General features: G+C 44.5%; 1 protein-coding gene across 1 annotated transcript in view; it reads right to left on the reverse strand.

Annotated features, from left to right (window-relative positions):
• Window positions 1-9,703: 9,703 nt before the first annotated feature.
• Window positions 9,704-14,767, reverse strand: part of SGCD (sarcoglycan delta) — a 297,976-nt gene continuing 292,912 nt past the window's right edge. The window contains exons 8-9 of the mRNA XM_066560194.1: window positions 11,586-11,709; window positions 9,704-9,877 (exon numbers count right to left, since the gene is read on the reverse strand). Coding sequence (XP_066416291.1) covers window positions 9,704-9,877; window positions 11,586-11,709 — 298 coding nt within the window. The remainder of the gene's footprint in view (window positions 9,878-11,585; window positions 11,710-14,767) is intronic.

A 14,767-nucleotide genomic window follows, 5' to 3' on the forward strand; every position in this document is an offset into this window, starting at 1 on the left:
GGCTGAGGGGTTCCCAGGGCTGGGAACCTCCTGCCAATGTGCTTCTTCATGGGGGTTAATTCATGAATTATCTCATTGTCACTTTGCTGGAAATTCCAAATTCAGGCCAACATCTGCAGCTGGAGTTCAGCTGAAAGATGCCTTTTCTCTTTTTTAATATTTTTTAAAGGACAAACTGTCAAAGACCCAGTGAGGGACCAGAAGACTGTGTGTGCCCACCCAGCAGAACTGAGGGAATTTGTGTGGAGCCTGGTAAACAGCAGCCCCTACAAACTGGAAAACAAATTTCCTCCAGCCTGGATTCTGGCTGTGTCCCAGAGGGAACTGGGCTTTGTCTCTCTGAGGGGTTTGGAAGGCACAAACAACTTTCCACCCGGATTGAAATCTTGCAATTTGTTCAGATAATGAGCCTCAATCAATGCTCTCATTTACTGACAAAATCCAGGGCGAACAAATTCATATTTAAAACCCAGCTCCTGCAAAATGCCCTCAGAAGTGATTGCCTGGCATGTGCAGAGTCACCAATGAGCAGCTGATTAGTTGGCCAATTAAAATAAAACTGATGGATCATTAAAGCAGCCAGAGGTTTCCAAGAGGCTTTCTGTGACTTGGTCCAGAGGCTGCTGGGTTTGGGGTTTAGGTTTTTGGTGGGTTTTGTTTGTTTGTTTTGTTTTGTTGGTTTTTGTTTGTTGTTTTGTTTTTTGGTGTTTGTTTTTAAAATTTTATTATTATTTTTTCCCAGGCAGACTGGAGCTCCTGCTCCCTCCACTGTGTGCAGGTGGGGATCTGTTCCTGGATGTGTGCACCCAGCTCTGGTCACTCCTGGAAAACCCTGAGCTCCTGCTGGTTTGGAGCACGAGCAGCACCAAATTCTCCTCTGAGAGGTTTGTGATGCCCAGGCAGGACCTCAGTGCCTGCAGCAGGTCTTGGCTGTGAGTCTCTAATGCCAGGGCAAGGGTGAGAAAATCTACAAATATAAGAAAGACTCAACTCTCCCCAAATAAAAAAATCCTTTGTTTTGTTGATGACAGGTTTTCTTCCAACAGCAATTCACAGAAATTCTCATTCCATCTTCTACAGCATTTTTGGCATAAATACATCCAGGTTCTTGCTCCTGTGAAACAGATCACTGCAGTGATCAACAAAAAAACCCCAACATCTCTTTCCTTCTTAACAATCATTATTTTATTAATATATTTTACAAGATTGCAGTTGAAATCATTTAAATACAAACTTTTTTTTTATACAGAAAGTGTAATAAAGTTAAAATAGTTCCTTGTGTAATTCATAGCATTATTGCAATGCTTACAAAATTTTGCATAGAGTGTGCAAGGATTGATGTTATTTGATACAAAAAAGCTTTATATTTTCCCACACAACCACACACATACATAAATTAAAAAGAAAAAAAAAGCCAAACAAATCTGAATTTCGTCATGAGAACTGTGATAAGACTTTAAATTCATTTTGTCCTGTTTACACGATCAAGGTCATTGGTGGTTTTCAGAGTAGAGGTCAGACAAGGTATTTTCCCATCACAGATGAAAACTGCTGTAGCACAGGGGTCATGCCTTTTATGCTGCTGCTGGAGATGAACAAGGTTTCCTTTGACTCTCACTGAATGTTGTTTTGCTCTTGGCTCTACATATATGGAGCTTTTCTGGGTGAATATTGACAGCTCTATTGGCATTTGCTTGCAGGGAAACGAATTCAAATACGGGGTGGGAAAAAAACAAAGCCACAAGGAAAATCCAGATCCAGCAGGTCAGTCCCTTCCCTGCTCCCAAACCACCACACAGGGCAGGTCCAGACCAAGGTCTGGCCACAGCTCAGGGAAAGCTCTGGCCTAGGGAGGAATCCAGGTGGGGATGGTGTCCACTCAGCCCTTCTCTGACACACACAGTGGACACTGCTTGCTCAGATCTGCCCTTTCTGAGGTTCCTGACACACTTATTCTGCAGGATTTGTTCATCTTCGCTCGCTCTGGTAACCCACAAAAAGGGATGAGAGAGTGGATTCCTCCAGCAGTGCCTGCCCTCAGGAGCTGCTGCTCTCAAGGAGGCCAAAGGCTTGTGAGAGCAGCACCCAACAACGAGCAGCACATTTATCCTGCTCAGGCTGCAGGTACACATCATCTGTACCATCTGCAGAACCACTAAAACTGCCAAAGGGTCTCTTTATCCATCACAGAGTGCACAGGGCCAGAGGAGGACTCAGCTGGAGACAAAACCATCAGGCTGTGGTTTGGTGTGGGAGGTCACTCCCTGCTCTAAGGCAGCCTCCTGGAGAGATGCAGCCCTGGTGTGGGGCTGGTGGGCTTTGCAGCTAAGGGAGTGTGGGAGAAGCTCTAACAGCAACAATTTTTTCAGCTGCAATCCAAGCTTCAGCAAAAATAGCACCACCCACAAATAATTGCTCTCTTGCTCTCCAGTGTGAGCCTGCCTCAAGATGTTTCAAGGACTCCATTATGAGGAAATTTTTAAGAGACCAAAGGACATACATTGCTTTAGGAAGAGAAAATGCATTTAGCAGGAAAGGTTTCAGAGGGCTCTATCTCCTATCAGTGGTAAAGCCTTTGAATGGGGAAAAAAATGTAAAAGTACAATGCAATTTAAAATTCCTGTTACATGCAAAGATGCACATGACTTGTGCTTTGCAATGAGCCTGTTCCTATAACGACAAATATGCTGGAAATGGTAAAACTTTCCATTTGGGTAGGACCTCATGAGAGGCTCCAAAGAGTCCTCTTTAATCTCAGGAGAGAAGTCTGTTTAGCTAAAGCTGCATGTTTTTATCTGAAGTATTTGGTGGCACAATGTAAATGTAACATTTTCACAGAAATTGCTCCTGATATTTTCTCTTCCTGGTGGAAAGTTTCAACCAACTAAATGAGGCAAACATACAATTACATATCATTTCACAGTGGATTTACCCCTCCTGTTCTTTAATCCCTGTTAAAAGCTAACAAAAGCCCAATCCATGGAGATCAGCTGCCTCAAAGGAAACCTGACTTCCTCTGAACAGGCAGCCCATCACTCCTGACTGGTGGCACAAAATCCCAGCCACCACAGGGCTTCCAGCTGCAAGAAGGTGAGACATGTCCTGGGAGAGACACCAGTGCTAACTTTGCTGCAGGAATAACACTTGTAGCAAATTAATTTTTAAGGGACTTGCACCTCTAGTTTAAAGTGATTTGGATGGGAAATCTCAGTGGGGCACTCTGGTTGTATTTTCTTCTTCGTTTCAGATAAAAATCCTGCAGCTTTAAATATCCATCTTTTGCTGCGTTCTTTACACCGTGTGTCGCTTTTCACAAGGGCACAATACAATTCAAGTGGCAGGACAAGAGAGGCTAAAATGATAAAGCCTCAGGGCTGGATGTGCATAACCAGGGGCCTCTCAACCACAGCAGACTTAAAAGCTTTCTAAATACAAGCTATTCACTATAATTTCCATCCAAGCCCCAAGCCACTGTGGTTATTGCGGATGGAAACAACACCCCAGCAATCTTGAACAGCCCGAGCTCTAAGTGGTTTCAGTGACAGTAATTCCATTGAGCTCCATGAAAAGATCAAGCATAATTGCCACCATATTTAGTAAAATGGATGTTATTAATTTAAAGTATAATAGTGCAAAGGGACAGAGACGTTGACTGCATTACTGTGATTAGGGTGATGTCTCTCCCCATTTCTTCCCCTTCCCTCCTACCTGCCTTGTTTAATTCACTCCACTCTTGCTTGAATAACCTCAGCACCATGTCAGTGTTTAACCCTGCTCCACTCACAGCCATAAACTTGGCTACATCAGCTGTGAGTACACAGCAACTGCCAGGCAGAATTCACCTGGAAGTCCCAATTTTATCATCACGCCACTGCTACACGCAGGTTTTGGGTTTTGGGGGCTGCTGGATTTGGGAGCAGGATGCCAGCTACCAAAACATCACACAGCAATTTCAGAGCTGAGGAAAAAAAAGGTTAAAATGGGAAAAAGGGAACAGTTGCCAGGATCACGTTCCTGAGCAACCAGGGCAATAAAAAGGCTGATATTTTCACATTCCAAAAGCACCAAAGCAGTGCTTGGCAAAGCTTGGCAGGAACACGCCCTGTGCTTGCTGGGGTGAATTCTGGATGATGACATTTCAAAATTTAAAATGTCAGCCATAAAAAAGAGCTCAGCCTCTAACTTTTTTCCTTTTTTCTATTTTTTTCCTTTTTTTTTTACTGTAGGTACTTCTAAAATGAAATCATTGCAGCAGTTTCTCTTCTCCACAAAGCAGCCACTGGAGTTCCTGCCCTGCTAATGCTCAGGTGAAGAGCTGGCACCATTTTCTCAGTTTATTTATACTTCCAGCCCAGGATGCTGTCTTTAAGCTTTCTGGGCTATTTCTCCACATTTCAGATTTCAGGTAACCTTGCCCTCTGCACACATTTCAAGATTTTTCACATTATTTCCTCCTCTCCCTGCTAACCAAGTTAGAGCCTCCCTGCCACTTTATTCTCTCAAATGCAGCTTTATGATACACCTGCATTTTTCCTACCCAGTTCAGAAAAAGCACCATTAAAGTTAATGCATTTCAGGCATGAGGGCAACCAGAGAGGGATGAACTTCTTGAAGTCTTTGGTCTTTGTCTCACTCTCTTTTGCAATGTGAAACTTAAAGCCATAAAAACAAACATAAAGAAAATTGGCTTTTGTTGTAAACAAGTGTATATGAGAGTGTGTGTGTATTTGTGTGCAAGTGTGAGCATCTTATGACAACAAAATGCATTTTCACTAGGCTGTGATGTGAGCTAGCCTTCTCAAGTTCCACAGGAATCTCCCTTTAACCTTGGAGCAGGTTCTAGGGAGGGGTTTTTATTTAGCCATCATTTTGCTGTACCATATACTGCAGATTGTATTTTTAGGCTTATGCCTTCAAAGTCTGTTTGTGCAATGTGATATTTATCATAAGAGGAGAAAAAACCCCACAACCCTTCCAAAACACAGCTGTTAGACAGCACATGACTGAGGTAACCAAATACAAATCACTCCTGCACATACTCAGTCTTCTAAAAATGAATACTTAGGAGAGGCTCTATAAATGTTGTAGTAGTTACTGGCTTCCCCTCTTGATGACTTCCTTTACTATTAACATTTCTTTGTACTGTTTAGCTATGGGATAATATGCTTCAAAATGAATAAAAAGCCCAAACAAACCAACAGCCAAAAAAATCCCACAAAGAAACATGGAGAATGGGTAGAGATGTACAGCCAGTATCAGGAACTCTGCTTTTGCTAATGGCAAAGTCATTTTGCTTTAGGAGAACCATCCTGCCCCAGCCATGACAGAAGGCTCACACAGTACATGTGGTAAGGCTCCAGTCACAGGTGAGCACTGACTGTCATGCTCCTGACCCTTTCCTAAAGTGCCACATTTACAGCAAACTGGACGAGGTCCTGCAGCCCTATAAAGAGCCAGCACACAGAAATGCATTTATGACCCTGCATGGCTGCCCCAGGTGCAGGGACACTGTGGCACAGCCCCTTGATGAGCATTTGGGTGGGGTTTTGGTGCTCACAGCTGCAATGCAGGGTCTGGCTCAGCCCCAAGGGCTGGCAGTGCTCCCCCTGCCCTCAGCCCCCAGCTCAGGCCATGAACTCATCACCACCTCTCCCTCTGAGCTCAGAGACACAAACTCAACTCCATTCTGAGACCAACCCCACCTCCCACACAGCAAATGCTCCACTTCAGGCCAAATTCACAAGGAAAGACACAAACCCTTGTTTGTCTCTGGCATTTTATCAGTGGTAGATAGAGCACGTGGATGAAATTCCAGTCAGGGAAGCTCTGGATTAAATGGATTCAGGGAAAAGCAGCCCACACAGGTACAGCTACTGTGAGGGATTTCTGGGCAAGGCAGGAGGAGAAGGGACTCTCCTGCACTTGCCTTGTCCAACAGGAGAGTCCCTTCACAACAAACTGCAGAGTGTGAGATGGCTGGATGTGTTAGCAGGCAGCTTTTTAAACAAAATGCCTGATTTTTCCCATGGGATCTGAGACACAATCCTGTTTGCTCTGCTTTCATAGAATCCTGGAATGGTTTGGGATGAAAGGGACCTTAAATCATCCAGTTCCAGCCCCTTGCCATGGGCAGGGACACCTTCCACTAGACCAGGCTACTACAAGCCCTGTCCAACACTAGCAGGGCATCCACAGCTTCTCTGGGCAGCCTGTGCCAGGGCCTCACCACCCTCACAGCAAAGAGCTTCTTCCTAATCTTCAACCTAACCCCGCTTGCTGTCAGTTTGAAGCCATTCTTCCATGCCCTGTTACTCCCTGCCCTTGTAAGAAGTCCCTCTCCAGCTCACCTGGAGCCCCTTTAGGCACTGCAGGGGCTCTGAGGTCTCCCTGGGGCCTTCTCTGCCCCAGGTGAGCACCCCCAGCGCTCCCAGAGGGGCTCCAGCCCTCAGAGCATCTCTGTGCTCCCCAGTGTGTCCCCATCCTTCTGATGCTGGGACCCCAGAGCTGGACACAGCGCTGCAGGGGGGTCTCACAGGAACTCAGAATCCCCTCCCTTGACTGCTTTTGATGCAGCCCAGGACAGGATTGGCTTTTTGGGCTGTGACTTCAGGTCATGTTGAGCTTCTCCTCAACCAAGCCAAGTCCTTCTCCTCAGGAACATTCCTGACCCATTCTCTGCCCAGCCTGTGTTTATGTTTGCCACTTCCTGACCAGCTCAGGCAGCATCACCCAAACCAGTCTCAAAACTCAAGTGGTGTTCAAATCATCTACAAATCCCTAGAGGGGTTCATTCTTTCTAGAAACAATTGCTCACATTTCACCACAACACATAATTTTATGTTTTTTAAGATGGAAACATAGTTGAAATAATTGAAACAAGAATTTCTTTCAGTAGACATAATTAAGGTGCCTTTTGTTCACCTCAGAGAAGCATCTGCAGTGATGGCACAGATGTTAAGGTCATTTCCTAGCAGCTCCCCAGCAGAAATTCACACCAAGATATGAATGTCCTTAGCAGTTTCATGGCTGCTGTGACATGAGAAGGTGATAACCTCATCCAAGAGCCCAGCTGGGAAAAGCAGCTACTCAAAATTAATTCATTGGGATGGAAATTGGGAGCAGCCAGAGGGTGGCACAGGGATTGAGGACTGAGCCACTGCTGTGTCTGGAGCAGAGCACAGAAATCAGGATGCAGCACCCCTGGTGGGCTCAGCCCTGCCTTCCTCACCCCCCTGAGCACTCCCAGGGCTGGGAAGTGAATCTGATTCAATGACAGGAACTCCTCCTGCAGCACATGTCTTCAAACTGCTCACACAGGATTTGGTTATGGATTGGGCCACGCTTGCTATGAGGTTTGTGATCAGTATTCAATGAAACAGGGAAAAAAAAAATCTACAGTAAATGTAGGACTATGAATGGGACTTCAGCCATGGCCCCAGAGGTAACATACACAGTATTTTGCTATATTTAACATGGTAAGAAAAAAAAAAGTCTGTATCATTCTAGGTGCCCCTACAGTCTTAATGTATTTCACCAATATCTGTTTTAAGTTGCACAACCAGTTCCCAAGACACCCTCCTGTCCCTCCCCCCAAATAAACTAGATTTAATAACAAGATAAATATGATGTGCTTCTCCTTGCTGAGTGCATTGACTTAAGGCATAGGCACAATTCCCCTCTTTGAACAGAGATGGTACAGTCCTGTGTCCCAATACAATTGTTACCCTGGGTGACCCTTTGCATTCAAATGTTGACTCAAGACATAATAATTACAGGAATCATTCATTAACAAATAGTTTGAATTCGTTAATTTGTCAGAAAGCATTATTGAAATAAAAGGAAAGAATTCAATCCTCTTTCAGGAACAAATGTTTTTGGGAGTGCTGCTTTGGTGGGCAGCAACACATCTAATCTAAACTCCATAGAAATCTTCTCTGAGTCCAATCAGTTTTGGATTAAGCCAGAATTGTTAATTAAAAAATAAAAAATTAAAAAAAAAAAATCAAGCCCTGGTACTCTCGAGACCACAAGAAAATACGTGAAAAGCTGTAAGAAAAGGGAATTGGCTAAATTATTTCTGAAGATTTCTGCCAGCTACGTTTTATCTTGAAAATCACTTGAAGAATACCAGCTTTGGTTAGATATCACTAGGGATGGGCACAGATCTGTCTTATTTGCACATGAGGTCATATTTCAAAAGCATCTCAGTGGCTTAGAAACCTTGCTGTCCTCGTGAGATTTGTTGTCACTTAGAAACTTTTGCCTTAATTGGTATATTTGGTTTTTTTAAAGGATTTTTTACATACATGTGGATGAAATTATGGGTCAGATTTCAATGATCTGGGCTCTTATCATTATTTTTCAAACCTTCAAAAGTGGAAGTAATGTTACCAGATCAGATTTTTGTGTTTTATCCTGCCCGTGACTCCTAGACTTTAAAATAAGGAAAAAAATGCAACCATGATAAGATTCAACCACAGAGTTTTGGGGACTCAAATTCTAGAGGAACCAGCATCCAAAGCCCTTCCTTTCAATAATCTGGCTTTGTCACAATCTTTATAAATCCTTAAAAAAGTCTTTCATTGTCAGCATCTCTGATAATTGCAGTTTCCACCAAATCTAAGTGATCTTGGACTGTATATCTTGAAAAGAAAGATGACAAAAATTCTGGTGTAGCATCTACATTATACACCTAATTTTACGATTTTCTCAGTTTCTAGTTAATTTTCTCTGTTTCTACAGGTATTTAGGTAATGTCCAAATCTTAAATCTTCACACCTTCACATCAAATGTGTTCAAAATTGAAGGTGTTAATGGGGAGTTTGTAGGGTGATCCAGGACACCTGTTAGCAAAAGAGGTTCAGAATTTTTCTACTTAGTCCAACTGTCACAATTTTGTTCCTTCCAATAACTAAATACACACACCAGTTTTGCCAGCACAGAGATGATTTTAGGTTAATGTTGGACCTGATGTGTCACACCTGAATAGCACAAGGCATCCTTGGCCATGCACAGGCCAGTGTTGACCCCTTTCAGAAAATCACATTTATTCTTTCAGCAAGAAGGTCTGGACTTTCCTGCTGGCCAAGTGCATCCATCTCTCCCAACAGGGAGCCATGCTTCAGGTGATAATTAAAGAGGAATTTAACCTCAGGTATCTTGGATCACTGCAGGTGATCAGAACAGCACATCTGGCTGTTTTGTTGTTTTTAAAACTATTTCTTTTTCATGCCACCGATTTAATGGCACAAAAATAATCAGAGATGCTTCTCTTCCCTTTGGATGGTGGTGGCTCTGCATTGGTTCCAGGGTCTTGCCCAGCCAGCAATCCCATTGCTCTGAGAACATGATCAAAAACGAGGGGTGATCATTGCACTGTCTTAATACAGAAGGGTCCAGGGGAGCATCAGATCCAATTCAGCAGATTGTACCAGTAAATTTTGGTGTGGGAAAGAGAAATGCTACACAAATGTAACAGGGTCACCCTGGGATTCCTTGTACTGAAACATCATTTTACACAGAGGATATATATATATATATCTTATATATATTTTTTATATATATATTCACACACACGCGCGCGCACACACAAAAAAAGTCTTTGATAGGCTTTCTGTGTTCTAGTAAAAATAGTTGGCAGCTGGATCTGTGAGACCAGAACTGGCTTTTGTGCTGCCTGTGATGCCCCTCTGCAAAGTGTCTCTCAAAGGCAGACGCTCGTGTTTATCTGGCAGGTGGAGCTGCTGCCTGCCTGGGACAGGAACAGCCTCCCATTGGGACACACACAGAGCTCGTAGATTTTTTGCCTGGACCCTGCAGAAGAGGAAGATCCTTGAGGCAAGTTAGGTAGTTTGATTTTTGCAGAATTCAACGTTATCTGGAGTCAAACACGGAGAGGGAAAAAAAGAGAGAGAGAATTAGTGGGGAGCTGTTATTTCTGATTTAAAGAAAGAGCTGTTATTTCTGATTTCTGCGTTTAAAGAAGCTTCCTCCAGACAGCTCAGCTGCTGCAAAAACTGGGTAGGGAGGTGTTTGAGGATGGGAAAGTCTGATACAAATCTGGGTGGGCACATTATCTGCTTTTACCACGACCTCCAGTTTGTTTCTGCTGATGTACCCACCGTGTTTTCTTGGCTTTTGGCTTCCTGGGACACCTCCAAGAATCCAATCCCAGGTCTGGATTGACCCAAGCAGAGGCACCCCACTGTCAGATGGAGAGCATGGATGGTTCACACCCACCCAACCACCCTGCTCCTCCATCAGGATCTCTGTCACTGTGATCCCATTGCCAGTTACACTTGCAGGCTCCCAGCACTGACTTTTATGTATATTTTATGTATATTTTATGTATATTTTATGTATATTTTATGCATGTTTTATGTATATGTGTAACACTTTTGTGTCTATTAAAAATAACTCAAATGCTCTAACAGTCCTAAATTCCTCCTTACAAAACAACATAAGGCAAACAACATGTGGCAGCTCTCAGACATGTGGCAGCTGCAGGGGAGTGCTCTGGCATCAGCAAGAATACAGTAAAATAACCTGAACCCCAGAGTAATATAGGGTGACTGAGAATATCAGCAATGACAGTAAGAATCTCCCAGTTTAGTATCCACCCATCTCATGTCCTGAAAGATAGAAGTCAATTTATGCATTTTAAAAGCAACTTAATACTAAAACCAACTGCTTGAAGTTGTGAAATGTTTTGGATTTCAATCTCAGTGTATTAAGTTGGGGTTTTTTTTTTCTGGTATTTTTCAGAGGCTTTTCCTTAACACCCATGGTCTAGGTTTGGACTGTCTTAAAATGCAAATGTTGAGAAATAATAGAAACTACAATTAAAAAGTCTTTCTATTTTTTACCCCTGACACTAAGACAGGTAAATCTTAACTTATGTGGGAGCCCTCTTGCCTGGAGGTTTGTGTTCCATAGGCAGCTCCTCCTGACAAGGGTCTCAGTGGTTTCTCCACTGGGAGCTCCTCAGCCTCATCCTTTGGTGTCTTCCATCACTGTGGCAGGAGGAGGGGATGAGAAAACATCAAAACCATGTGCCCACATGATTTTGTGACACCAAAATAGGCTTAACTCAACACCTACTTTACTTTTGCTCCATGTTATCAGCTTTAATTGTTCTCTCTTCCCCTTTGGAAGTTTCTCCAGTGCAACAGCCTGTGTCTCCTAATGTTCCCTTTTGTTCCAGAATGAAACATCAGCCACAAAAGCTTTCCAGATCAATACCAGTGAATTAAGCTCTTCTTATAGAATAATATATGATAAAAGATTTAATTATGCCGACCAAGTAAATGTTTTAAACTGACAAGGAAACAAAAGATTTAGGAGCGGTGTGCATTTTACAGCTGCATAAATCTGCTGGAACAACAGATGCTATTATCCATGCACTTTAAAAATAATGAATCAGCCTTTGCCACGGAGTGAGCCTGATTTGCATGGGATGTGTTCAATCAGGGTGAGCAGGAATGAGGTCAGGAGAGCCCACTGTCCCCAGGCGTCCACACACAGCAGCCTGGTGACACACACGTCTGCAGGGGACCCTTGGCTTGGCTGCAGGGCTTTGCACTCACCTCTCCATCTTTGGATTCCAGCCTGAGCTCTGTCCTGCACGTGGCCTTCAGGCTGCCGGCCTCGGCGTTGATCTCGATGCCCTTGGGAGCCTCCATCACCAGCGCGCGCGTGGGCGACTCCAGCCTGCAACACACGGGGGAAAGAGATCCTGATCAGATCCCTGTGCTGCAACACACGGGGGAAAGAGATCCTGATCAGATCCCTGTGCTGCAACACACGGGGGAAAGAGATCCTGATCAGATCCCTGTGCTGAACCAGCCTGCAACACACGGGGGAAAGAGATGCTGATCAGATCCCTGTGCTGCAACACACGGGGGAAAGAGATCCTGATCAGATCCCTGTGCTGCACCAGCCTGCAACACACGGGGGAAAGAGATCCTGATCAGATCCCTGTGCTGCAACACACGGGGGAAAGAGATCCTGATCAGATCCCTGTGCTGCAACACACGGGGGAAAGAGATCCTGATCAGATCCCTGTGCTGCAACACACGGGGGAAAGAGATCCTGATCAGATCCCTGTGCTGAACCAGCCTGCAACACACAGGGAAAAGAGATCCTGATCAGATCCCTGTGCTGCAACACACAGGGAAAAGAGATCCTGATCAGATCCCTGTGCTGCACCAGCCTGCAACACACGGGGGAAAGAGATCCTGATCAGATCCCTGTGCTGCAACACACAGGGAAAAGAGATCCTGATCAGATCCCTGTGCTGAACCAGCCTGCAACACACGGGGGAAAGAGATCCTGATCAGATCCCTGTGCTGCAACACACGGGGGAAAGAGATCCTGATCAGATCCCTGTGCTGCAACACACAGGGAAAACAGATCCTGTGGTGTCCTCAGGTGAGGCAGGTGGGAGGGCTGGAGCAGAAGCTGCTCTGCTTTGCCATTTTGGGGCTGGCAGCACTGACCAAAGCTGGGCAGGGGCAGCCCAGCACCACCCCCAGCTCTCCTGGGCAGCTCTCAGGGTTTGCCTGCATCAGCTCTTTCTCTGCTCTCATATATATAATCATTTGTGCATGTAAGTGTGTTCTTAAATGGACTCCTGCTGGTACTGAGACAACATTATGGGGGACTGAGGGAATTCAGCTGTATTTATTGCAGCCAACAGTTCAATAAAGCACAGGCACAGCTCCCTCTCTGTGGCACTTTTCAAGTTACGACTTTGCCTCTTTTCAGTGTCTTCATATTACTGATTTTTGAACACCTTTCCCTCAAGACCCCAAACTTATCCATAATTTCCTGGCTGACTTAACTAAATCTAAATTTCAGGGAGCAATTGAGGCATATGCAGCCTAAGGAATGAGTGTGGTCTCATGGTTAGCAGCCCTGCACAACCCTTCTGAGCTGCTTTTTGTTTTCTGCAGGGAAGGCACATTTTCTGTAAACTTCTTCTGATTCCTTCCTCTGCTATCACCCTTCAGCTGGTTCCTGTGTGAGGAACCTAAGGTTAAGACTGCTGTAAATAACTTTTTTTTTCCCTGCCTGACTGAATTGCAGCTTGCATGGAGGACAAAAAGCTGTCTGAGCTGTATTTTCCCTGGAGATTTCTGCCCAGGGATTCAGCACACTCTCACCCTTGGTGCACCTCACAGGCTGGTGCTTGCCCTGAGAAACAAAGGACCCTCTGCTTGCCCTAAGCCCCCAGGGTCTGTGCTGCAGGGTCTGGCACACATTCCTTCTGCTCCACAGGCAGGATCCTCAGGAGCAGCAGCAGAGAGCTTGGGCCAGTTCTGTCTTAAATCATGGAGCTAAATTCACCAGAGGATGTGTCCAATTTCAGGGGATGCGTCCAAACCCCAAGACAGCTGAGGTAATCTGAGGATAAAATAATTCCTAAGAACACAGCCTGTGATTCTCCAGCTCTCCAGCATCTCAGTGACTCTCCAATTTCTGTGATGTCCTGGCTGTCTCAATATATTTGTTCATCTGTTAATCTTTTAGCTCTTCTATCCACTGAGAAATAAATCTCCTCAGTACTAAACAGTGTTCAGACACCTCAGTGCAAACACACTCCCATGCAGCAGCCCCCAGTTCCTGCTCTGTGCAGGAGCAGCCTCCCAGTCCCACACCTTTACTGGAGATGGAGGAGAGCTGGGAAATCTGTGGAAGTCTTGGGGGAGGATCAACAGAGGAGCTTCTTGCACATCTTTCCCTGTGCACACAGGTCCCCTGAACAGCCAACTGAGTTAAAATTCAAGCTTTGAGTGAACTACCAATGATCTGGAGTGTCCTAGACAACATTGCCCCAACGTTTTATTCTCTTTCATGTATAACAAAGTGACAGAGTTATTCTCCCTCCTCCACCTGAACAAGTGGAATAACAGCACCTTGCAAACACTGTTGAAAACCGTGTGATTTTTGGATGCATTCTAATCCATGCACAGCTTCTTTCCTCATGGAGGCACTAAGGCCTCTCTGAACAGCCCATGGTGTGATGTGGGACAAGGACACAACAACAGCCAGGGCTCTGCTGCTGCTCCATCACCCTCCTCATTGACCCCCAAATCACAGCCTCAGACAGCTGCAATCCTGATTCACACTGATTCAACCCAAACCCCAACCCTTTAATGCTGAAAATACAACTTTAAAGCCCAGGGATCTCTTTAGAACCTTAAAACTACAGAAATGTTTGAAAATACCACAACAGCAAAGTGCAGCTCTTTCAATAATGAACACCTTGGTCTGCAGCCCACATGGCTTTGTACTTGTGCTGTGGTTTGGAGCCTGACTCTTCTCTCTCCTCCAATTTCCATATTGCTGTAAATCCATCTTTTTGGGACTCTTGTCCCAGTTTATTCTACTGTAAAGGAGGACAGGAAGGTCTTAAAAATTGTTTCCTTGGTATTTAAGGGGCATATGTTTGTAAGGGATTTCATTTGATTATTTTCTGATATCCTGAATGAATCCCTGAGCCACCTGACCATAAACCAGCAGCTGCAAAATCTATGCAAAGCCAGAGAAAGCAGTTGAGGAGTTTATGCTCTGGGGGTTTGAGCAATGTTTACTGAACACTTTCATTTGAAGCATGCCTTTAAGAGACGCTCTGCTTTTAAACCTAATTCTGCCTTCCAGAGCAGAACCAATTTGGAGACTAATAATGAAAGAAAATGATTTAGAGATGAACAGATAATTCATTCAAAATCAACATTTGTTTTCCAGTGTGATACTCCAGAGCTTT

This window comes from Molothrus aeneus, chromosome 15, assembly GCF_037042795.1.
Source record: "Molothrus aeneus isolate 106 chromosome 15, BPBGC_Maene_1.0, whole genome shotgun sequence".
Taxonomy (NCBI): domain Eukaryota; kingdom Metazoa; phylum Chordata; class Aves; order Passeriformes; family Icteridae; genus Molothrus; species Molothrus aeneus.